The 26,119-nt window shown below is 41.8% G+C and overlaps 1 protein-coding gene across 1 annotated transcript; it reads right to left on the reverse strand.

Moving 5' to 3' along the window:
• Positions 1-802: 802 nt before the first annotated feature.
• Positions 803-19,834, reverse strand: PUS7L (pseudouridine synthase 7 like). The gene is made up of 8 exons (XM_060244941.1): positions 18,921-19,834; positions 15,810-15,969; positions 10,150-10,345; positions 9,930-10,028; positions 6,749-6,830; positions 3,049-3,326; positions 2,864-2,917; positions 803-1,152 (listed from the first exon to the last, which is right to left on the reverse strand). Exons 1-8 carry the CDS (start codon positions 19,816-19,818, stop codon positions 826-828), a joined length of 2,094 nt encoding a protein of 697 aa, XP_060100924.1. The 5' UTR covers positions 19,819-19,834; the 3' UTR covers positions 803-825.
• Positions 19,835-26,119: the final 6,285 nt, after the last annotated feature.

Raw genomic sequence — 26,119 nt, forward strand, 5'->3', positions numbered from 1 at the left:
AAAGCTCTGGGCACTGTGTTGCATGCCCTGGTTACATCTAGATTAGATTACTGCAGTGTGCTCTGTTTGGGGCTGCTCTTGACAAGTGTTCAGAAACTTCAATTGGGGCAGAATGCTGCAGCCAGAATGTTCATTGGAATGGGTCATAGAGATCATATCACTGGTTTTGACTTTCAAAGCTCCATGTTTTGGAACCAACATACCTGAAAGACCACCTACTCCGTTATAAACCTGCCTGAACACTATGGTCATCTTCAGAGGCTCTGCTTCTAGTACCCCTGCCTTCTGAGATTAGGAAGGTGGCAACTTGGGGAGAGCCTCCTTGGTCATGGCACCAAAGCTCTGAAACTCTCTCCATAGGGAAATTCATTTGTCTCCTTACGTTGTTGTCTTCTGCAGCAGGTGATGCTTTTTTTGTTTCATTGGGTATTCCCTCAAGGATCCCTTCTTCTCATTGCAATTATATATATATATATATATATATATATATATATATATATATATATATATATATATTAGCTGTTTTAACTATATTTTTACCCCAAAATGATCATTCAAAGAAACTCCTTTTTCTCCTTCAGGTTTTTACAGGAAGAAGGAATGTAATCATTTGGTTCTCTTCATCCACTGCAAAATTCAGATGACTTCCAGTCTTCCAAACAGATGATACAAAACATAATTATTCTAACTCCAGAGGTGGCTTTCTAAGATATATTATGGGTCCAAATTCCAAAGCATTCCCTAGCAAGTGTCTCCCACAGGGACTGTGCCAGCTTTAATAAGTGCATCATATTCCTGCAAGTGGTGCTAAACATTTATTTGTTGTCAAATATCACATTTCATGATTTCCCCCAAGCAAACAGTGGCATAACATGATGGATCAAGCCAAAATGACATAGAAAGAAAAGTGACTGAATCCTCTAGGGGACTGTCTCCAATAACCTTTTCATTTTCATTGTCTTTCAAAAAACGATATAACAGGTTGTGAGGATATTTCAAGATGTGTCTGTAGCAACCAGGCACATTCAACTGTAATGCAGGAAGTCTAAACTTGCATGCCTGAAGTCCATCTCTGGCCAACCTTTTATGGTACCACTCTCCAACGCTGTTAGCAGGATACTGGATGCTGTAACCAGCCATTGGGAGAATGACCTTTGGGAAGACAAAGGCAACATATGTTGATTTTTTCCCCATGATAAGACATGATCCCAATTCAAAAGGTACTCCAGAACAGGGGTCCCCAACCCCCAGGCCGTGGCTCACTGCCGGGCTGTAGACTGTTAACAACTGGGCCACCGCTCCCTGTTCTCCGTCCCCCCCGCCACCGCCCCACATGCTCATTGCGCCGCCACTTTGCTCCCTCCCCCGCGCACAACGAGGCACCACGGCTGGCCCCCTCCCCTCCCTCCCCCAGCACCACATTCCGCTTCTTGAGGAGGCTTGGGGTGGGGAAGAAGCCTCCTTCAGCACACTATTGAAACAACTTACAATCAGCCCGAGCCCTGCTGAAGCTGCCCAAGCCTCGTCACAGTGCCCTACCGCTTTGGCAGAGCCCAGGCTGATTCTAAGTTATTTCAATAACGTGCTGAAGGAGGCTTCTCCCCCCACTCTCTTCCAGAAGTGAGGGAGGGGGTGAAACTCCTCCTCCAGCCTCCTCTTCAAACAGCCCAGTTCTTGCCGAAGCAGGTAGGGATGACTCCTCTGAGCCTCTTCGCTCCTCTGCTCGCGTGGGCAGGGGAGGAGGGGTGAAACACAGTGCGGCACTGGGAAGGGGGCGGGCTAGGGTTTCCAATCCCTAGGTGGAGGCGGGGGATCCCCCGGATTGGAGGCCTTCCCCCTCTTCAGGGTCATCAGAAAGCAGGAGGGGGGGGAAGGAAAATATCTGCTGGGAACTCTATTATTCCCTAGGGAGACTTATTCTCATAGGGAACAATGGAGAATTGATCTGAGGGTATCCGGGGCTCTGGAGGGGCTGTATTTTGAGGTAGTAGTGGCACCAAAATTCCAGCATAGCATCCAGTGCCTCTCCCCAAAACACCCCCCAAGTTTCAAAATGATTATACTACGGGGTCCAATTCTATGAGCCATAAAAGAAGGTACCCCTCTCCATTATTTCCTATGGACGGAAAGCAGTTAAAAAGGTGTGCGGTTCCTTTAAATGTGATGGCCAGAACTCCCTTTGGAGTTCAATTATGCTTGTCACACCCTTGCTCCTGGCTCCACCCCCAAAGCTCCTGGCTCCACCCCCAAAGTCCCCAGATATTTATTGAATTGGACTTGGCAACCCTAGGGTGGGCTGCGGTGGCAGCAGTGGCAGCATAACCGGTCCCTGGTGCCAAAAAGGTTGGGGACCACTGCTCTAGAAGATCAACATGAAACTGCCTGAGTACACAGGGAGAGTCAGCATGCTGGGGAGCTAAAATGGGACAGGAAAACTAGCCAAATGAACTCAAAAGGTTGTGCAAACCTTCAAAAGCATTAAGAATGTGCACATGGTGGACAGTGAGATAACCTCTGCTGGTCCTGCCCTGTCATTCACATATTCAGTTGAACTTCTGTAGAAAGTCTACAAGTGCACATGGGCATATACCCACTTGCATATAATGCAAGTGGGTATATGCCCATTTACAACTGTAAATCTGCACAGGTTCCTTCATGTGACTGAGAAAACACTTCTGAACATTTCTACAACTTGTGTATTTCCATGAAAAGAGATCTATTGATCAGGCCCTTATGTCTTTTTTACTATGAATGTTTTCCAGCAATACAACCATAAAACAAAATTATACTACTTAACCCAAAGCCTATGCTACCAACCCAGCATTCTTTTATTAACACAAAGTACATTTTTAACCAAACTTACTTGATTTATTGTATATTTATTGGCCATTTCTTCTGCAGATGTTACTACATGGACCTGGTATTTTTTAAAAAAAGAGATATCTAGATCAATATAGAAATGGGATTAAAAGGTCACTGTTAACTTTAAAATGCAATTGGAGTACATTTCTGTTCTGGCTGTTAGTGTTTTCTGAGCTCACATATTACCTTGGCAATCAGTGAAGAGTTTGCAGTGCTTTCTTCAGCAAAGATCAGATCACCATTTACAACTTTTGTTCCATATGTTTTAATCCGGTAGGAAGCAGCTTCATTCCAAATTTTACTGCAGTATGCTTGAACATAGAATATACGCATGGAATGAGGAATGCTGAGCCAACCTTGGCAGCACCCCTCTTGATTTATGCCATAGCGATTTAATGCACGAAGTAACATCTTCTCTCTTACTTTAAAGTCAGGCAACATTGCAAGGGTGCCCTTTGCATCCTCTGAAAGAGAAAAAAACTGAGTAAGAACAAAGGTACATGTTCTTGGATCCTGCTATTTCTTCTTTGCAAAAGAAGACGACTGCAGATTTATACCCCGCCCTTCTCTCTCAATCAGAGACTCAAAGCGGCGTACAAGCTCCCATATCAGGGGTGGCCAAGGGTAGCTCTCCAGATGTTTTTTGCCAACAATTCCCATCAGCCCCAGCCATTGGCCATGCTGGCTGGGGCTGATGGGAGTTGTAGGCAAAAAAACATCTGTAGAGCTACCGTTGGCCACCCCTGTCCTATATCTTCTCCCCCCACAACAGTCACCCTGTGAGGTGGGTGGGGCTGAGAGGGCTCTCACAGCAGCTGCCCTTTCAAGGACAACCTCTGCCAGAGCTATGGCTAACCCAAGGCCATTCCAGCAGCTGCAAGTGGAGGAGTGGGGAATCAAACCTGGTTCTCCCAGATAAGAGTTCGCACACTTAACCACTACACCAAAGAGGCTGGGAGGGCATCACCACCTAGGTCAGCACATGGGCATTTAATTCTTTCCTTGCCCACTGCTTTTTTTAGCTCACCTGTATAAAAAACAAACACTTTTGTTCCCAAGATTTTTCCTCTTAATTCCTCCAACTTCAAACTTGCTGGCAAATACAGCATTTTTTGAAAATACATTTTTGTCCCAAGTAACTAGAGCAAAAGCATCTCACTTTCTGAATGTAGAAGAGGCAGAAGAAATATTAGATGTGTCCATTAATTCCATACAAAGAAGACAAGATGTCATACCATAATGAGAAATCAGTTTCCTTTAAATATGTCTTTTTCTCAACGAAGTGCAGTGCTTTTATAAGACATTGAAATGGTGTTCTCAGAAATTCCTTTTCAAGATGCAATTTTTATCTCCAAAATCTATTAGATGTGCATTAAACTGAGTGGGTTGGATGCAGACTAAATCTGCAAGTTGCACCCATTTGTCCTTCCCAATGCAGATACCACTCATGTCATTCCTCAAGGTCCTCTAACCCCCAGGAGCAGCATTTTGTGTAGATCACAGATTGCAGTGGGAAGGAAGCAGGTAGAAAACTTTCATTCAGCCATTAGAAAATTTAGCCTGGAACCAAACCATTAGCCACACAGATATTCCCCAGGATGAGAAAGGTAATATTTAAGGGACAGAAAACACTCTTTCTATGAATACTGGCTGTGACAGAGAACCAAGTTCATTCCTTTTCATATCTGCCAATCCCCATTGTGCCCTAGTATTATGGAGAAAAAGGCACCAATGGCCAATCAGGGCTTTTGGATACCTGAAGGAATAAGGGAGGGGGAGGGACAGTAGAAATAAAGGCTATTTAATGGTTTTTTGATCAGATAGGGTTCAGAGGTTTCTTAGGCAAGTTAGGGATCTAGCTCTATTTCAAGTGTTTTCAAGAGGAAGGCAACTGTTTACTGAAATAGTCTGCAGTGGTCCAAACTGGCCTAAGATTCCCCTATGTAGTGTTCCTGGTATTATTGAAAACTATGTGCAAACTAAGGTCTGTTCTTTAAAAGTTGTAGTGTAATTCTAAAAGGTTAGAAAACCCATGGAAAACTTTTTTCATTCTTTTACAGTCATAACAGTAACCAGTGTTCTCTCTCCATTCTAAAACATTATGTATAATCTGCAATTTTTTTTCCATATCTCACTTTCATGTAAAGTTACATTCGTACAAAGTTGATCACAAATATCCATAGTGTACTTTCCCTTTCCAGTAAAATAAACCTGTTTATTGTAGTTTTAAAACCCTCTGTTTCCTTCTTGGGAAACTGAGTATTGATAAGGTTAACAGGGGGGGTTTATCAAGGAAGGACAGTGGGTGAGATCACAAGAGAAATTTGGCCTGACCTAGCCATGCCTCCCCTCCGGATTTAATGTGCATAATCACATGGGCACATCTGCCTCCAAGTCCCACCCATACTTACCTCATTTTAGGACAGGTTGGGACCAGATTAAATAGCTACTGGGAACTTCCCAGTAGCAAATTTCTAAAATGCAGGCAAGTCATATTTCCTGGCTATCTGAACTGCTGGGGCATGCAATGCAAGTGTCTTGGATGCACAGGAATAATATGAATGCTCCTCTCTTGCGTGTGCAGCCCATGCCTCTCCTGGCAGGAGGCAGGAGCTGTGTGACTGCTGAAGCTCGCCTAAAAGAGAACGGGCTTTATCAAAGCCAAGGTATTGGCTTGCCAAATTCCCAGTGTGATTCCACCCAGAGTGTGTGCCTCAGAAGCTTCGTCACAGTTTATCTTGGAGTGGCTAGGGGTAAGTAGTACCAAACACTGGTAGGCCAGTATATAAATATTTCTTTGGCTTGTTTCTCAGCTCTGCTTGTGGTGTGACAGGATAGCACAGGAACAGGAGGCAATCCTCAGTTAATCCTAAAATCAATACACGCTACCACTGAGAGAACTGTGCGCTTTGTAGGTTGGGCTGCTTCCCTCCAAAAATATATTAATGCTGGTTCGTACGAAAAAGCAACTCAGAACTCACTACAGTCGCTGAATTTAAGAGATGCTGGAAATGATCTAATGCTATAGTGCAGATGAGCTTGTTGCTCAGTTAGGTGATTGTTCCCTAGACTACCCAGGATGTTAGGGCACAAAAAGCAATTAAGTTATGTCAGTATGAGGAAGCGATTAATTACATTAGTAAAGCAGTTCATGCTCTACTGAGCTGCGGTTGTAAACAGCAAAGACAGGACCTCACATGGGAAAGAATACAGGTGAATATAAGAAACTGCTAAAGGGAACTGCATGACATTACGGCTTGTCAAAGGGAATAGTCAATGTGCAATTCTAATATTTGAATTTACAATAAATAACATCCAGCATCAACATAGCATTTAACAAGTTATTGGTAACCACAGCTGGCTAGCTTAACTATGGTTAAAATCCCAAGGGTTCAATTATCCCATGGTTTAGCTTGCCAAGTTAAGCTCTGTCACATAAGGCATGCATAGGAGACACCGAAGAAAAATGTGATCAGCAGTATAAAAAGCAAATACTGCAAATGTCCTCATGTTTTCATGTTCACAACAGCTCATTGCTCAGAGTGACACACGGCTAGTGTACCCAAAAAGTTTGGTCTCCTGTGCAACCAAATTCCTTTCTCCTTCAATACTACATTAAAAGGTAAAGGTAGTCTCCTGTGCAAGCACCAGTTTCTGACTCTGGGGTGACGTCACATCACAACATTTTCATGGCAGACTTTTTAGGGGTGGTTTGCCATTGCCTTACCTAGTCATCTATGCTTCCCCCCCAGCAAGCTGGGTACTCATTTTACCGACTTCAGACAGATGGAAGGCTGAGTCAACCTTGAGCCGGCTACCTGAACCCAGCTTCTGCTGGGATCAAACTCAGGTTGTGAGCAATACTACATTATGTGGACATATTTACCAGTCTGAAGAAAGTATTTCTTTGCCTTATTTACAGGATCGTCTGTGTCTTCCGGTGTGAAAAACAATCTTACAGCTTTGACCTGCGATTAAAGCAAATACAAATACCAAGTTACTCTATATATTCTTAAAGTGGCTGCCAATCTGGTAAAGGAAACTGTTAATGCTTGAAAGTGTCCCCTGCACATATTCACAAACATCCAGTTGTTATTATTACAAGCCTTAATACTGAGCCATAGTCCACACTCAGTGCAGCCTCATATGGAATCATTAGCTGTCTCACTGTCTCTGGGTGTAAAGAAAAATTTTGCAAGTATGTTGTTCTGAATTCATGGAATCTTTGTCTTAAAGTGAACCAAAGCATTCCTCTAGATTCTAGAAGCTGCTTCGTTCTTGTAAACCTTGAGTTTGCACTGACACTAGGAAGCAATCTCTGAATCCTCAGAACAAAAGTTTTAGTGTAGTAGTCTTCAGGACTGGGAGTATGTTGATTTGCTGAAGAAGGAATAAGAAAATGGTTCTCCTCCCTCCTTCTTTGATTATTTACCAAGGAATGAAGGAAGGGAGTGGATTCTGAACCAAACACTTTAGACTGAGAGCTCCTCCTGTATGTCATCCCCTACTTCTACACTCCCCTTGCTCAAGTTCCACTGTTACTTCTTCCTCTTTGTACCAAACAGTTTGTCTAATTCTGTGCTTCCTATTTTCTTCTTGTCTTACTCCTTCTCTCTCTTACCGGCAATAGAAGAGAGAACTACCATATTGTGAAAGCATGTCATTTGCATCAGGAGTGGCTGTGGCTCAGTGGTGGAGTCTCTGCTTTCCATGCAGAGCATCCTAGGTTCGATCCCTGGCATCTCCAGTTAAAGGATCTGGCAGTAGGTGATAAGAACATAAGAGAAGACATGTTGGATCAGGCCAATGGCCCATCCAGTCCAACACTCTGTGTCACACAGTGGCCAATATATGTGTGTGCGCATACACACACACACACATATATATATACTGTGGCTAATAGCCACTGATGAACCTCTGCTCCATATTTTTATCCAATCCCCTCTTAAAGCTGGCTATGCTTGTAGCTGCCACTACCGCCTGTGGCAGTGAATTCCACATGTTAATCATTCTTTGGGTGAAGAAGTACTTCCTTTTATCCGTTTTAACCTGACTGATCAGCAATTTCACTGAATGCCCACGAGTTCTTGTATTTTGAGAAAGGGAGAAAAGTACCGGTACTTCTTTCTCTACTTTCTCCATCCCATGCATAATATTGTAAACCTCTACGGTGTCACCCCGCAGTCAACGTTTCTCCAAGCTAAAGAGCCCCAAGCGTTTTATCCTTTCTTCATAGGGAAAGTGTTCCAAACCTTAAATCATTCTAGTTGCCCTTTTCTGCACTTTTTCCAATGCTATGATATCTTTTTTGAGGTGCGGTGATCAGAATTGCACACAGTATTCCAAATGAGACCGCATAATCGATTTATACAGGGGCATTATGATACTGACTGATTTGTTTTCAATTCCCTTCCTAATAATTCCCAGCATGGCGTTGGCCTTTTTTATTGCAATCGCACACTGTCTTGTCATTTTCAGTGAGTTATCTACCACAACTCCAAGATCTGTCTCTTGGTCAGTCTCTGCCAGTTCACAACCCATCAACTTGTATTTGTAGCTGGGATTCTTGGCCCCAATGTGCATTACTTTGCACTTGGCCACACTGAACCTCATCTGCCACATTGACGCCCACTCACCCAGCCTCAACAGATCCCTTTGGAATGCCTCACAATCCTCTCTGGTTCTCACCACCCTGAACAATTTAGTGTCAACTGCAAACTTGGACACTTCACTGCTTACTCCCAACTCCAAATCATTTATGAACAAGTTAAAGACCATGGGACCCAGTACTGAGCCCTGTGGCACCCCACTGCTTACCGTCCTCCACTGCGAAGACTGCCCATTTATACTCACTCTCTGCTTCCTATTAATTAGCCAGTTTTTGATCCACAAGAGGACCTGTCCTTTACTCCATGATTCTCGAGCTTACTAAGGAGCCCTTGATGAGGAACTTTATCAAAAGCTTTCTGGAAGTCAAGGTAAACAACATCTATTGGGTCCCCTTTGTCCACATGTATGTTCACCCCCTCAAAGAACTGTAACAGGTTAGTGAGGCAAGATCTTCCCTTACAGAACCCATGCTGAGTCTTCCTCAATAACTTGTGTTCATCAATGTGCCTACTCATTCTGTCCTCGATAATGGTTTCTAGCAACTTTCCCGGTATTAAAATCAGACTGACTGGCCTGTAATTTCCCGGATCTCCTCTGGAACCCTTTTTAAAGATGGGAGTGACATTTGCTACCTTCCAGTCCTCAGGAACGGAGGCAGATTTCAATGAAAGATTACATATTTTTGTCAGGAGATCCACAAGTTCAACTTTGAGTTCTTTGAGAACTCTTGGATGTATGCCATCCGGACCTGGTGACTTATGAGTTTTTAATTCGTCAATCAATTGTAGCACCTCCTCTCTTGTCACCTCAATCTGACTCAGGTCTTTCAACACCCCTTCCAAAATTAGTGGTTCTGGAGCAGGCAAACACTTCTCATCTTCCACAGTGAAGATGGAGGCAAAAAATGCATTCAGCTTCTCAGCCATTTCCCTATCCTCCTTCAGTAATCCTTTTACCCCTTGGTCATCCAAGGGCCCCACTGCCTCCCTGGCTGGTTTCCTGATTCTAATATATTTGAAGAATTTTTTATTGTTGGTCTTTATGTTTTTTGCAATATGCTCCTCATAGTCCCTTGATGATGTGAAAGACCTCTGCCTGAGACCTCTGCCTGAGACCGTGGCGAGCCACTGCCAGTCTAAGTAGATGATACTAGCTTTGACAGACCAATAGTCTGATTCAGTATAAGGCAGATTCATGTGTTCATTTATCATTAAAGCTTCTGAGGAAAAAGTTTTGAGGGGCAAAAAATTAAAAGCATTTGGATTTAAAATAATTTTGTCAGTTTCTTTGCTTAAGCTTCAGTGAATTGCCTATTTCTGAGACAACTGCTTTTCAAGTGGAACTATTGATAGGATTTTTGCTATAATAAATTGGGGCCAAACTGGAAAGGTATACAGTTGACTATTAAGCTACAGAGAAGAATAATTAGATATTATTTTATATAGGTTGAAAAATACCAGCTCTTCATTCAGCAAAGCCAATCCAATTTGATCAGTCTGAACATTCTGTCCTTGCCCAAATCTCTGAGGTCCATAGTAATTGATAAAACCATTTTTCTACAAATTAGAAAGAAAAGTTAAATGAAGTTTTGGAATACTCTGCATTTGTACACAATACACTGAAATGACTGGAAAGATAATCACCAGAGGTGGCATTTATTACACTTTTTTTTTTTACCTTGACATTCTCAATGGCTTCCACTATTCTCTCTTTCAGGCTTGCAGAACAGTCATTGCTGTGCTGTTTTAAATTTCTCACAATTATATTGAAGTGATTTCCTTGCAGCTGGCCAAGCTTAAGTGGCTGGCTTGCAGAGCGTACGTTAGCCACATAGATTCCTTTTTTCTCAATTGACCTTCCAAGTTCTTTTAGTCTGCACAAAAAGCCAACAACTGGAAATGTCATGTCCTGTTCTAGTGAGATAAATAGTTAAATATGGTATTTACATAATATTTTAATATATTTTCCCAAAACTATAAGATCTTTTCAGTCAGTATAACAAAAGGGATATAAACAGGAAATCTGCAATAGCTCCTTGCTTTAAAAAATAAGAATGAGGCTTGATGCAACATGGATCATGGGGAAAGCACTTACCTAAACATTCAACTTTAAATATTATACCCCACCATTTAAAACGAAGTTACCACATGCTTCTCCCCATCCCCCATGTAGTATTAGCTTTCCAGGGGTGGCTTAGTCCAGGCAGCTGACCACTGATATGGTAATGCTAGATGTGTTTGGAGTGGCAAACAGAAAAAGTTCATTTAAACATACTTAGGTCACAGTAGAGTATTTACAAGGGTAAGTCTTTTTCCTATGACATGCCACATATAAATCAAGCCGTGTTCCTCCCTCCTTCCCTGCTTTCCTCCTCCCTGTCACAGTATCAGTTTACTTCCCTCAGTGCAACAGGGAGTGATCCTTGGACTCAAGAAAGCATCTTTTCCATCTGTTTTGCAACAAACCAAATTTAGAGTCCAATGGCATCTTTAAGACCAACAAAATTTTATTCAGGGTGTGAGCTTTGATGCGCGTGCACTCTTCCGCAGATAGAATGAAATAGAAACATAAACAACAATCTTACATATAGAAGGTGGGCAGTATATTAGCATACAGAATAATGGAGATTTTTTGAAAAATGATGTTTTTATTTTAATTTTCCATCATTCTCAACATATTAAAGCAGTAAATCACAAATATCAAACAGCAATTAATCTCACATTTAAAACCCATCCCCAAATTGAAATTTGACCATAAACCTACCTAGGATCAGTATATATCTAATAATTATCCTGATAGCTAATTTAATAATTTGCTACAGTCCTTATGTTCTTATATTTAAATTACACCATAAAACTATAAATCACACTTAATTATGCTTGTATATATACATATATACAGCTAAGCAATGAAAAAGAGCCCCGTGGCGCAGAGTGGTAAAGCTGCAGTACTGCAGTTGGGGCCCTCTGCTCACGACCTGAGTTCGATCTCAGCGGAAGCTGGTTCACGTAGCCGACTCCAGGTTGACTCAGCCTTCCATCCTTCCGAGGTCGGTAAAATGAGTGTAGATGACTGGGGAAGGCAATGGCAAACCACCCCGTAAAAAGTCTGCTGTGAAAACGTTGTGAAAGCAACGTCACCCCAGAGTCGAAAACGACTGGTGCTTGCACAGGGGACTACCTTTATCTTTTTTAAGCAATGAAAATGACAAAGGGATCAATATTTCACAAATGTGATGTATTTAAACATCCATGGCTTTCTTCAACCAATCTCATCTCAAATTCAAATAACCAAATTACCAAAATCTGATATATTTCTAGTTATATGAAGATGTTTTTAATAAATGTTTAGTTATACGGCTATAATCTGTTAGGGTGCTCCACCCGTCTCCTCTCAAACATGACAACAGACTAAATTTATTGCTCTTTACAATTAAGAAACCTAATGACAGCCTTTCACCATCAAGGATACATCAACCTCCAACTGTGACATATTTATGTCCTTGTGATGTTGTCCCCCCACCCCCCAGTTGAACCCTAACAGATGGTAGCCATATAGTTAAGCTTATTATTCTTTTAATCTGTTAAAAACATCATCATTATTCTGTATGCCAATTTGCTGCCCACCTTCTAAATGCAAGATAGTTGTTTCTGTTTCTATTTCCATTTCATTCTGTCTGCGGAAGTGTGCATGCACATGAAAGCTCACACCCTGAATAAAACTTTATTGGTCTTAAAGGAGCCGCTGGACTCTGTTCTATTGTTTCAGACCAACACAGCTACCTACCTGGATCTGTTTTGCAATATGATATTTTTATGGGGGTAGAAGATACTGCTTATTCTATAGTTGTACATGTCGCATGCACTAAACTTATTTAAAATACAGCTGTGATAGTGTTTTCCCAGTATCACACAGACCCAAAAACAGAAACCAGGAAAGGAAAGAAGGGATACTTTAAAGGAATGTGACCAACGAAAAAATCCCACACAGACAGAAGGATGAGAAGAAAGCAAGCAAGAAGATGGATGCCATACAGAGAAATGGGAAAGAATGGAAGATGAAAAGCAAATGCAGTATAAGCAATCTGAATTAAAGCCATACAAATTCCTGACTGAGGAATTTGAATGCACACTCCAGGGTGAAGCTTGGCAGATTTCACTTGCTATATTCTGTCCTGAACCAAACCCCAAAATGGTGAGTCATCCGAAGTGAAGCATGTCTAAACCCCATTGATTTCATATCTATAGCTTTCCCAACAGAGTAAAGAGAGAGATGGATGACATACAAGGGTTGCAAAAACCTGCATGATATAACAGCAAAGTTGCCAGGAGAAATGTTCAATAGAACAGTATTGAAGAAAAAATAACTTACTAAGAAGAAGCACTAATTGGTCATGCACAGTAAAAGAGGCTGCATCCATAAAGAAAATAATTTACCAATGGCCTTGGCAGATTTAATCTGCATTAAAACTTAAATGATATAAGCATTTTTATCATGTAAGTCTAATTCTGCAGCCATTCTACTTAGCTTTCCTTAGCTGGCTTATGAGTAAGAACTGCAAAGTCAAATGAACACTTCAAGAACAGATATTTGAACCATTTACTGTGGCACAGAGTAGTAAAGCTGCAGTACTGCAGTCCAAGCTCTCTGCTCACAACTTGAGTTCGATCCTAGCGGAAGCTGAGTTCAGGTAGCCGGCTCAAGGTTGACTCAGCCTTCCATCCTTCCGAGGTCTGTAAAATGAGTACCCAGCTTGCTGGGGGGAAAGTGTAGATGACTGGGGAAGGCAATGGCAAACAACCCCTATAAAGCTGCCGTGAAAATGCCGTGAAAATGTTGTGATGCGACGTCACCCCAGAATTGGAAACGACTGGTGCTTGCACAGGGGACTACTTTTACCTTACTCTAATACACATCCAAGAAAAGAAACAGTACTGGGAATTTGTTTTTGTAAGGCTGACAAGGGCAGAGATATTATGGCTCAAAGAGTTGTGCTACAACTTTTCTGTATAATGAACAACAGATTTTCAGGGATCAGAGCTGGAGAATGCAAATGAAGAGTTGTGCTCGACTGACATCTCTAAAGGCAGCAACATAATACTACCTTGGTAAACTCCTACCTATAGGATAAATAGGAAAAGCAAACACATCTCCCAAGAAACAGTTAATCCGTAATTTGAAGAGATGGGAGACAATTTTCAACAAAAAATAAAAGTTAAGGTTTATGACTTCTGGTTTTGGTAAAATGGTCCCCTGGTGGGCTAGAGATGCCAAACTTGCAGCAAGTCTCCAGCTGACTGTCCTCTACCTGTCCACCATGTTTGGTGAAGGTTGGAGTTAGGCGGGCTGTGTTATGGCCCCCCAAGATGGGTGCCCCCAAGAAAGTGCAGGTTCAGGAGCCTGTCAAATAGACCCCCTGCAAGCTAGAGCCACCAAACTCACAGTGGATCTCCCAGGGATGCCCCTCTAAGTGCTTTCCAAGTTGTGTGCAAATTAGCTATGGGGAAGAGGGAGATTCTAGGGTGCAATGTGTAAAAGGGGAAGGGATATGCAGGGGTTTTTTTGTAGCAGGAACTCCTTTGCATATTACGCCACACACCCCTTATGTAGCCAATCCTCCAAGAGCTTACAGGGCTCTTAGTATGGGGCCTACTGTAAGCTCCAGGAGGATTGGCTACATGAGAGGTGTGGTCTAATATGCAAAGGAGTTCTTGCTTCAAAAAAGCCCTGGAATATGTTTTTTTTTAAAAAATCCACCAGCTAGAGCAGGGGTATCAAACTCATTTATCATGAGGGCCGGATCTGACATAAATGAGACCCTGTTGGGCCTAGCCATGTCAGGCCATGCTGTGTGTCTACTTATTTAAGATTAGGTAGCAGAAATATAAACTTTATAAAGGACACAGAAAAATGCAATTAAAGATTTTTTTTACAAAAAACTTAAAATAAAACATGCTTAAAATATTAGCACTGAAAGGTACTTTCTTTGTATCTTTCCCATAGGATCCAGGGAGCTGGGCAAAGGAAGCTCTGGCTCTTTCCTTCCTTCCCCAGGAGATGAGGTTGGGGAGGAGCAGCCAATAGAAGAGAGAGGCTTGGCTCAGGAGCTCTGCTGTGTGATGGGGAGCCTGGCAAAGCAAGCTTTCCTTCCCTCTTTCCTCCCCAAGGGAGGAGCCTCAGTTAATGGAGAAAATAGAGACTTTGCTCTGTAGCTGTTGTACAATTGAGCAAACCTTGCAAAGCAAACTGTTATGCAAACGGACGCAAGAGAGAGGGAGAAGGAAGCAGATGATGGCCAGTTGCTCAGGGGCATGATAGGAGCCCTCCAAGGGCCTGATTTGGCCCCTGGGCCACATGTTTGACACCCCCTGAGCCAGAGACATCAAACTGGCAGCAGACCTCCCCAGGATGCCCCTCTACTCACCCAGCAAGTTGTGTGCAGATTGGTTTTGGGGAAGGGGGAGATCCCAGGGTCCATGTGGAAAAGGGGGTATATTGTGTCAAATCCCCCCCCCCCCCAGCTAGAGCCATCAAACTAGCAGCGGACCTCCCCAAGATGCCCCTCTACTTACCCTCCAGGTTGTGCACAGATTGGCTTTGGGGAAGGTGAGATCCTAGGGTCCATGTGCAAAAGGGAAGGATTGTGTTTAATGGCCCCCTGCATTTAAACCTTAAATGATTTCAGTTCACTAGTTCAGTCTCTCCATGACTGCAGAAGGGCTGAAGAAGAACATCGCCTCTGGTTGCCTTGACAATTAATGACTCACTGGGTTGTCTGGCCCACAGACTGCCCTACTGGACTGCCAAAAATCAAAACATGGTCCGTAGGCAGTCCATTAAGAGAGGAAATGCATGACGGACTAGGCAAACAGACCATGAACCTACCCCGGTCCGTGCAAAAATTAGGCCCATGGTCTGGTCCATGCCCTTTTCTACTTGTCAATCCCTGTTATGGGTATGAACATAAACCTATGATCACCACTGTATGCTTTGGTGAAGAGAGAAAACAGTTTTAACAGAGCATTCTACTTCCATTCTAGGTCTTGTTTCTGTTTTTTTTATAAGCCCAGTATTAATTTATAGAAGTTTTACAAACAGAACAAATTAAAAAGGCTGGATGAAATTGTTATCTGCATCCTTTGTAATTGCGCCCCCCCCTTGCAGTACCGATCAATATAACATAAATCTCATACATAGGATGAAGCCATATCTCTGAGAAAGGTAGGATGTAAGACTGGAATTACAATATAACCTTTTGCTGATATTTTCTGCAAAAAGTTAGTGGTGCCAGTTTTAATAAATGGTGTTAACCTGCATTGTGACCTAGCCTTTAATACCTTTTAGGAGTTACCTTCTTCACCACCATAGCCTGGTACGTAATGGCCTTCTTGTCTTTAATGCCTGTGTAACTGAAGTCTGAAGGCAGCACGCCAAGTTCAGAAGATAAACAGCCAATTGCTTCAAGTGTTTCCATGTTCTCTTTTCGGAGAGTAAAAGCTGCAAATGATATTATGATAAACCCACTGCATCTTCTATGAATGCATCGATCTGAATTCATCAATGGCACTCCAAAGGTATGCACAGATGCACATAATACACATAATATGAGAAGGCTGGCTTTAATGGAGAGATAGACTGAGGAAATTTACTGATTAAACCAGCTTGTTTGACTTAGAAACAGCTAGTTTAGGTTGAAATACTCTGGTTTAAAGTGTTGGTCAATTTTGGTCACAGCTGCTTGGTGGTAGCCATAGCTGTTTCATGAGCTGATAATAAAATTCACCACATAAAAGTATTATTCATTTGTCTAAATATATTTGTAACCTGCCACTCTACAACAAAATTACAACATTACCACACTGTACCCTGCCACTCTACAAAATAAAAGTGGGTTATAACATTAAAATGCCTGTGTAACTGAAGTCTGAAGGCAGCACGCCAAGTTCAGAAGATAAACAGCCAATTGCTTCAAGTGTTTCCATGTTCTCTTTTCGGAGAGTAAAAGCTGCAAATGATATTATGATAAACCCACTGCATCTTCTATGAATGCATCGATCTGAATTCATCAATGGCACTCCAAAATAAATATATTTGTAACCTGCCACTCTACAACAAAATTACAACATTACCACACTGTACCCTGCCACTCTACAAAATAAAAGTGGGTTATAACATTAAAATTTCAATAACCAACTAAAATCCCTGAAATACCCACCCCCTAAAATCAACCCAATACAGGTATAATCCCAGCTTCATCCTAAACCAGGGGTGGGGAATGTCAGGCCTGAGGGCCGTTTATGGCCCTCAAGATCACCTGGTCTGGCCCTTGGGGATTGCTGGGCCAAGCCCCACCCCCCATGGGCATGGTGAAGGACTGCTGCTGGGATATGTGGGTGCCTTTAAAGGCCTGCTAGGAGAAGCTGAAGGGTGGGAGGGCTGGCAGGGGTGGGGTGTGGGAGCCAGCTACCACCAGTTCAATTCACACATGATTATCCCAGATGGTGTGGCCTAATATGCTAATGAATGTGTGACCTAATATGCTAATATTAGGGGATGTGGTCTAATATGCCTGGACCTAGGCTTTTGCCTAGGGCAGCAGGCCGGGGTGTGTGTGTGTATGTGTGCTGAATTAGGCTCTCCCCACGTGACTTCAGATAGAAAAACAATTATTTTCATTAATTTTGTTGGCCTGAATCGTTCTCCCTCGGTGGAGTACTGTTTTTTAAGTTGATAATTTTGTATGGCCCACGAATGATGTTATAAATATCCAAATGGCCCTTGGCAGAAAAAAGGTTCCCCACCCCTGTCTAAGCACTGAAATGCGTCTTTCTGAAAAAAGCTCCCATTAAATGGACTTAGAGGGGTGCAACTTAGTTAATATTCCACTGTTAGGGGATGGGGAAAATGGTATTTGGGTGGAATCAAGACGATCCCTGCTTTCGAGACCAACACTGCAAATAGATGAAGAGCATATTCTGGGGCTTGTGCCTTTCCTTTTCATACCCATAAACCCACCTTCAGTTTGTATGTTGGATTAATTACTTGAAGGCAGGTGGAACTCTACCTTTTTCCACTGTAGTAATTAAAACAAGGCATCCTCCATTACCATTATCCTATCTTCCATAACGCAAGGCTGGATTCTTGCTTGATTTCATCCAGTTCTTCTCATTAGTACAGCTCCTGTCTTGTATGGTTTTGTTAATGCAGGTACCATAATCTCCTAGCATAACCTTTTGGGATCACTCCTCCCTTTTTCACCAATGGAAAAGCTGTCTGGATTCAACCTTCAGTTTGGAAACCTGTCAATTATGCCAGGAACTCTGAGAGACCATAGGGCTCAGTGAATCACTTTCCCCTGGGACGCCCTGATTTACTGAGCTTTAATAGCACTACATTTCCTAACCTTTCAAAAGATTAAAAATGAAGAAATCAGTAAAAAGCATTACATAAAATTCCACAAAAAAAGTATACAGCACAATATATACTTGAACACCATGGTAATCTCTGGCCCTGTCCCAATCACTGTTTCCTTAACTGAAACCTTGAATTTAGCTTTTTTCAGAAAGACCCATTTCAATTTCAACATTACTTTCTCTTGGCTAACTTTTTAGAGAACTTTCAGTTACCAGAACTGGGATGAAACAATGTAACTGACATTAACCAGTCTGTGGTTTTCTTTGTGAAGATGATTTTATATTACACAAAGACAAGATGTAAAAAAGGCGATCCTGTTCCCCTCCGTTCCCCACTGCAGCTATCCATTCCACATAGCTATTAGTCCATGTAGATCCCCTATCCTCAGGAGTAAACTTTTGCAGAAAGGCCTCTGTATGGGAGAGGAAGGAATATCATGGACCATCAATGCTTTCCAATGTTTATTTGCAGTATCCAATTCAATTTTTCTCAGCTTTGAACAGAGTATTAATTAATCAGTAGCCCCTAAGAATCTACGCTTAGATGAGAATGGGTGCCTGGCACTTAAAATCCAGTTCAAATTGAAGTAATAATGTAAGTTTAAGCATATCAACTATATTAAGATTTTTGCTGTTGGGAGTTCACTTACAATATCTCCCTTAGTGTACTTTTGCAGTCTTTCACCATAAAATTTCTGGCTATGGACTTGTACTAGCACTACTTCAGAATTATTGACTAGGGACTGGATTTAGTGACTCCTATCTTAAAAACATAAGAACATAAGAGAAGCCATGTTGGATCAGGCCAATGGCCCATCCAGTCCAACACTCTGTGTCACACAGTGGCCAAAAAAAATTATATATATATACACATACACATATACAGTAAGTATATATACAGTAAGATTCTAAGTGTCGAATCTTTCTCTGCCAGACGTCCACCTGAGAAAGATTTCTCACTTAACAGAAGGAAGTTAGAAGGAGATTTATTATGAATACTCTTAACAGTTCCAAGAAAGTGTTTGTCACAGTTACCTGTATATATTTCTTGTTTCACTCTGCGATCAGCATTAGCCCTTTTTCGAAAACCAGATCTCTCACGAAACCTTACCACCACAACAACATTTTGCTGAGAGTCAGGGAATGATTTTGTTTCCACCAGCTTTCCAAATTTTTTACTGATAAAATGGTGAACTTTCTTACGATGTTCCTTATTCCCATCAGGTTTAAAAGCAAACTTTGAATCTTCTGTTCTGGCATCTAAAAATTTTAGAAAACCACATGCTTCCTCTTCAGACACTAAGTTGCAGAGTTCCTGGTAATCTTGATTTGCTTTCACCACAATTTCATCACATTTTGTAACAGTGATCAAAAAGGGATACTGCTGTCTTATGGCACAATGCAAGCTGGCACGAGTCTTCTTCTCCAGGACTGGACCAAGAGAGAACTCAGAGGGATGAGCTGCAGGCTCAGATTTAGAATTCCACGTCTCCTTGGTGTTACAAGCAAACAGCCTTAGCTGCTCACATACAGAGTCATCTAACAAGGAGTCGAGTGTAGTAACTTTGTCAAGCTGACGAACAAATATATTACTGTCTTCCAAATCTCCAACACCTCTAGTGGAAGGAGGAAAACATTTTGCTGTACACAAATCACTGCCATCTGGAATATCACAACATTGCTCTTCTATACACAGCTCTGGAGAGCTCAGTCGTGGTCTTTTACAGTCTTGCTGGCAGATCTTAAGTCGTTCTGACAAGGTATCTTTGCTCTTGAGATCTTTTGCAATTTCAGTAACTAGCTGCCCAGATGTATCAATTTCCGTTACTACAAAGTCACTTGGTGATTGTTTTATACTACCACAAAAGCCAACATGACCATTCTTGTAAGAGGAAGAGTGGAACATGAATGGTCTGCATAAGTCTTCTTCCATCTCAAGATTATACTACCTGGCAAAAGAGGAAAACATCAATGGAACAGTCAGATGATTGCCATATAGATACTGGGAATGGAAGCAGAATCTGAAATGTTAGATTTTGAGAAAATAACATTCTCATTTTAAACACATGAAGAAGTGTTATGTCAAATCAGACCACTGGTACAGCAAGTATGATCTATTCTCACAAGCATTGGTTTGTAGGGTGTCAGGGAGAGGAAAATATTTCCCAGCACCTGCTTCCTGAGACCCTTTAACTGGAGAGGAAGGAATTGAATCTGAAACCTTCTACATAATAATAATTAATTTTTATTTATACCCTGCCCTCCCCGCCGAGGCAGGCTCAGGGCGGCACAAGACATGTGCTATAATGATGAGCCATGAACCCTTCACTACAAAACCAGTGGGATTTAAAAACCTTTTGTTTGTTACTGGAATTTCAAGCAAAAATAGTTTTGCAGGCCAGTAGAATTTACACTCTTTTGCTTAGCATAAAAAGGTAAAGGTAGTCCCCTGTGCAAGCACCAGTTGTTTTCAACTCTGAGGTGACGTTGCTTTCACAACGTTTTCACAGCAGACTTTTTATGGGGTGGTTTGCCATTGCCTTCCCCAGTCATCTACACTTTCCCTCCAGCAAGCGACCTAATACTAAGTGAATAACTTGTGAAACTCATTGCTGCTAACTATTGGTTACCAATGAGGAAACAGACAAACCCATCGAGGACAGATCCCATCTATCATTATTAGTCATCACCACTAAGTGGAACAACTTTAGAGCAGTTTGCTGGATCCTGGACTAGGAGTACTGCCATAGGTCTCCTCTGTGCCATGCAGTGCCTATCATCTGCTTCAGTTGATACATCAGTTATGACCTCAAAAAGCATGGCCAAGTAACAGTGATCCATATTCTGACCACATCCAGGTTACCATAATGCACTTTACATGGGGCTGCCATTGAAAAGTATTCAGAAACTTCAGCTTGTCTGTGGTGGCTAGGCTACTGTCAAAAGCGGGATATAGGGATTATATCACCCCTGTGCAGACAGATCAGTGCTATCTACCCATCTGTTTTCTTGCACAACAATTCAGAGCATTGGTTTCAGGGTATTTTTGATTTAAATAAAATTGATTCACAATTTAAATTGGTTTGATTTAAATCACTAGTCAGTAAGACTAGATTTAAATCATGTTTTTTTACATAAAGACTCATTCTTGCTGGTATAATCTTAAATGTTCGCATTTTGCATGCATGAATGCCTTACCCATAGGTAGAGGAACTTCATTAAAATATTCCCAAACTGGGTCTCTTTTAGGGCCTGCTGCCATAATAGGTTTTCACCTCCAGGGAGAGAATAATATGATAAACCTAAGGCTATACACACAAAGAGCCCAAGACTTGATAAGTATTCTGCTCAAAAGGTTTCATTTTAATTTCTACTCCTTGCCCCTCCCTCCTCACACTTACCTCCATGTACAGACCTTTTCCAGGCCAAACAATCTTCTATTTGTCGAATTTCTTGAAACTTAGCACAAGAGGTAAGGGCTTAATTCTGAGTACATAGATTTGCAGAGGAACAATGGGAGTAAGGTATTTTTCTCAACTATATGTTTATAATTTTTTGTGTGTGAAAATGAGGCGTTATCTTTGCAGACACAAATTCATAGTTCTGAGAACTGCAAAAACATCAGTGGTAATATTTTCTAACAGAAAAATTGCCCAATATAATCTTACAGAAATCTCTGGGAAAGCATGACACTGTGAATGGATTAATGGAATTCATTTACTCCCGAAAAATAAATAAATAGACATTGCATGAATATACAGCGGGGTGGCCTGCACTCAGCTCATGAGTAGGCTTGCCAGTCCCCAGGTCCCAGCGGGGGTTCTCCCGCTTTCCCAGGCTCCTTCCTGCTCCCAGTCAGCTGGCTGGTGGGGGGAACCCCCGCCTCTACAGCCATCCTGTGCCTTTCCACCTCTGGAGGCTTCAGACTTCGCTTGGAAAGGCTTCCTCTTGGGATGTCTGTGTCTTTAAGGCTGAATGGGGGTGGGAGCAGTCAGAAGATCATGGCTGCTCCCAGTGGCTGTGAAGGCAGCCCAGACCCTCCATTGGTTGCACAATCTTTTCAGAGGTCGTTTACATAGGAAAGGTAAACTTGAACCTTTAGTTGCTCTGTGTTACTTTGAAGAAGTTGGAAGTTCAGCAACTCGCGAGTAGAGATGCCAATCCCCCACTTCAGAGTTTTCAGAAATGGGGGGGGGGAGAAATGTCCGATGGGCACTTCATTATTTCCTATGAAGATCGATTCTCATAGGGTATAATGGAGAACTGATCTGGGGGTATCTGGGGCTCTGGAGGGCCTGTTTTTTGAGGCAGAGGCACCAAATTTGCTGCATAGCATCTGGTGCCTCTCCTCAAAATCCCCTCCAAAATTCAAAGAGATTGGACTGGGGATCCAGTTCTGTGAGCCCCCCAAAAAGGTATAGCATCTGATAACTCCCCTCAAAATCCTCTCCAAGTGTCAAAAAGATTGGACCAGGGGTCTAATTCTATGAGCCTCGAAAGAGGGTGCCCCTAGCCTTCATTATTTCTAATGTAGGGAAGGCATTTAAAAGGTGTGCGGTTCCTTTAAATATGATGGCCAGAACTCCTTTTGGAGTTCAATTGTGCTTGTCACAACTTTGCTTATGGCTCCACCCCCAATGTCTCCTGGCTCCAACCCCAAAGTCCCCAGATATTTCTTGAATTGGACTTGGCAACCCTACTCATGAATCACATGCAGCTCTTTCACATATTTTTTGTGCCTCGGAAAGTGAAGGGGCCCTCTTTCTCCCTCTCAGCCTGCAGTCAGACCCTGCTTTCCCCTTGTCCAGAGCTGGCCCACCAGCCATGCGCGCCCACTCCCTTGCCTCTGCTCACCACAGCCACTCAGGGCTTGGTGGGCAGATTCCTTGTTCAGGCTGTGCTGTGGCAGCTTCTCAGCATGGGGAACACATTTAAAGTTAAGGTTGTTTTTTCTTTCCACCCCTCCCTTCCCCTTCCCTCGTCTATTTGCTTTCTTTCCACCTTTATTTTTTTTCTCTTTCTCCCCCTCTTAAGTTAAGTGTTCTCCAAGCCCTGCCCAACTGGTGAGCTGGCTTGGCTCAGAGAAGGCATTTTTTTCTTTAACCCCTACTCCAAATCAAGCTGGCCGGCATGGGGGGTGGAGCTTGGAGTACGCACTTGAAGTTAAAGGTGCTTTCTTTCCACCTCACCAACTCTTTGCTTTATTACCACTTCTTTTTCTCTTTCCCCCTTCCTTCCTTCCCATCTATTTGTTTTCTTTCTTTCTCAATTTCTCTTCTTTCCTTTTTTCCCCTCCTGTTTCTTCCCCCTCCCTCCCTATCTGCTCTGCTTCTCTCTTTCTCCCCCCCCCCTCTATTTGCTTTTTTCCACCTTTCCACATGTCTGCCCCACCTGAATCTATCTTCATGGCAGCCAGGATACCAGAAAGCCTGTCATCTCCTGTACTATCCAGCCTGCCAGTGAAGATCCTTGTCCCAAGCCCTGCTCTCTGCATCCCTTCCAGCAATGATTACTACAATTACTAAGGTGGTGACCAAAGCAAGGGCTTTTTCAGTGGTGGTACTGAGGTTGACTCAGTCTTCTATCCTTCCGAGGTCAGTAAAATGAGCGTCCAGCTTGTCGGGGGGAAGTGTAGATGACTGGGGAAGGCAATGTCAAACCACCCTGTAAAAAGTCTGCAGTGAAAATGTCATGATGCGACTGTAACCCCAGAGTTGGAAACAACTGGTGCTTGCACAGGGGACTACCGTTACCTTTACTGAGCATTCTGTTGCAGCTCCCATCTTGTGGCATGGCCTGCCTCAAGAAGACACAAAGGCACCCATATTTCTATCATTTTGTAGAATGCATAAAATAGAATTGTTCAGGCATTGCAATAAAACAGTATTGGTCAGGTTGGAAATTTTATAAAGGGCTGGAGTTAATGGCTATAAAATTTTAGGTCATTTCCATTGTATTACATTATACTGTTTAATTACATTGTTCTCTTATACAGTCCATATTTGCTGCATTGTTTATTATATTTTATTGTTTTAACACATTGTTCTCTAATATTGCAGTCTAGTTTTATTACAGTGTTGGTTTTATATGTTATACTGTTATTTTATTGTTTTTAATTGTGTACTCTACCTTGAGTCTCAATGAAAAAGGTGGATAATAAATGAAGTAACTAAATTAGGAGAGATCTGTCCTCCTAAACACCTTGCTTGCAATTCAACAACCTCCTCATGCAATTACAGTACTGATCTTATTTAAAGAGATACAAAACAAATTTTTCAATATAAGCCCTTAACCAGAATGTATTTAAATTCCATTTTAATTCAAATGAAAGAATCTTATTCAATGCTTATATAAAATTTAGTGAGTTAAAACACATTATAAGGAAATACCAGAAACACTCAACATTTTAACAGACGTGAAAGGTTTTTTGCTCAGGGAAGCTTCTGTCCAAAGACTCTTCTTTTAAAACAATGCAACCCAATTTCTAAACCAGCTGTCTTCCCCCTATGAGCCAGGTAGGGTTGCCAGGTTCAGTGTTGTCCCCAGGAAGGGGATTTGGGGAGTGTTCTGGGGTTCTAGGAAAAAAGCACAAAGGAATAAAGCCCAAAGAAAAAAACCCATGGACATAAATGCTCACAAGAAAAAAGCCTCCATGGAAACATGCCCCCATGGAAATAAACCCACATGGAAAGATGCCCACACAGAAAAAAGTTCATACTGAAAGAAGCCCTCATGGAAAAAAGCCCCCATGGAAAAATATGTAAAGCACCATAGATGTTTATAATTGTGGAATAGGGTTGCCATGGAATAGGGAATAGGGTTGCCAAGCCCAGAAATATCTGGGAACTTTGGTGGTGGAGCCAGAAGCAAGGTTGTGACAAGCACAATTGAACTCCAAAGGGAGTTCTGGCCATCACATCTAAAGGGACCACGTTCCTTTTAAATGCCTTCCCTCCATAGGAAATAATGAAGGCTAGGGGCACCTTCTTCTGGGGCTCATAGAATTGGACCCCCTGGTCCAATCTTTTTGAAACTTGGAGGATATTTGGGGAGAGGCACTGGATGCTATGCTGCAAATCTGGTGCATCTACCTCAAAACACAGCCCTCCCAGAGCCCAAGATACCAGTGGATTAATTCTCCATTATACCATTTTTCAATTAATTCCAATTATGTATATTGATTTCTTCCTTCCAGATACTTGCCAGAGTCAGTCCTGCTTAGCTTCTTAGATCTATGAGGCCTTAACTACTTCTGTTATTTAAGAAAGAGAAGCTATCATAGAGGAGGCAGTAATTTGCCTAACTCAAAAACCATACTTTTTGACATTCTTGAAAAATATAGGCAACTGATACTTCATGATTCTGGTGTGGAAAAATTCAGACAGAATTCTGGTTTTAGGTGATAGAGATCTTATGCTTGAATTAAACAAAGATACCATCTATGGAGATGGCACCTTTGATAAAGTACCAAATATGTTTTACCAACTGTACACATGGCATGCCAAGGTGGGTAATTCATATCCACCACGTATTCACATTTTACTTCAAAAAAAGAACATGGACACCTGTAATAGAAAGTCTGAAATAATGAAGCTATTGATTCCAGATAAACTGTTGTGGGGGCACAATGCTCTTAATTCCTTGTTCCATTTCAGTCATCCCAGTGTGTGGTCTCTAATCGATGGACTGCAGAGGAACCTGGAAACTAACATTGGCTAATGGACAGGGAGGTTGCCTAGAGGAAAAGAGGAAATATGAGGCACTACATTACATGGTTGCCACTTCTGTGCAACAATATGAGCAGGTGTAAGATAAACTTAGTTACTTAAAGAGATTGGCTAATTTGCAATGAAGCATTATATTTTTCTTCTTCTTGTTGTTAAATAAATGTTGCTTTTACTATTAGGGTTAGATAATCTTTAGTCGTGGTCACTGGGTGTACCACAATGTATTAACATTAAAAAGTCTGACAAATTGTAAATTAATAAAGTTAAAGTATTTAATTTTATTTAAATATATATTTCTATGTAGAGTTTGATTTCTGTTATTGTTTTTCCTTCTTAATAAAGTTCATTGATAACAAAATGGTCACTTCTTGCTGCATGCGAATATGACTTATTTTAATCCTAAAATAACTACAAAATATTATTAATGGTCATCTACAATTATAAACATCTATGGTGCTTTACATATTTTTCCATGGGGGCATCTTTCAGTATGGGCTTTTCCCTGTG

The sequence above is a fragment of the Heteronotia binoei genome, chromosome 8, assembly GCF_032191835.1.
Source record: "Heteronotia binoei isolate CCM8104 ecotype False Entrance Well chromosome 8, APGP_CSIRO_Hbin_v1, whole genome shotgun sequence".
NCBI lineage: Eukaryota > Metazoa > Chordata > Lepidosauria > Squamata > Gekkonidae > Heteronotia > Heteronotia binoei.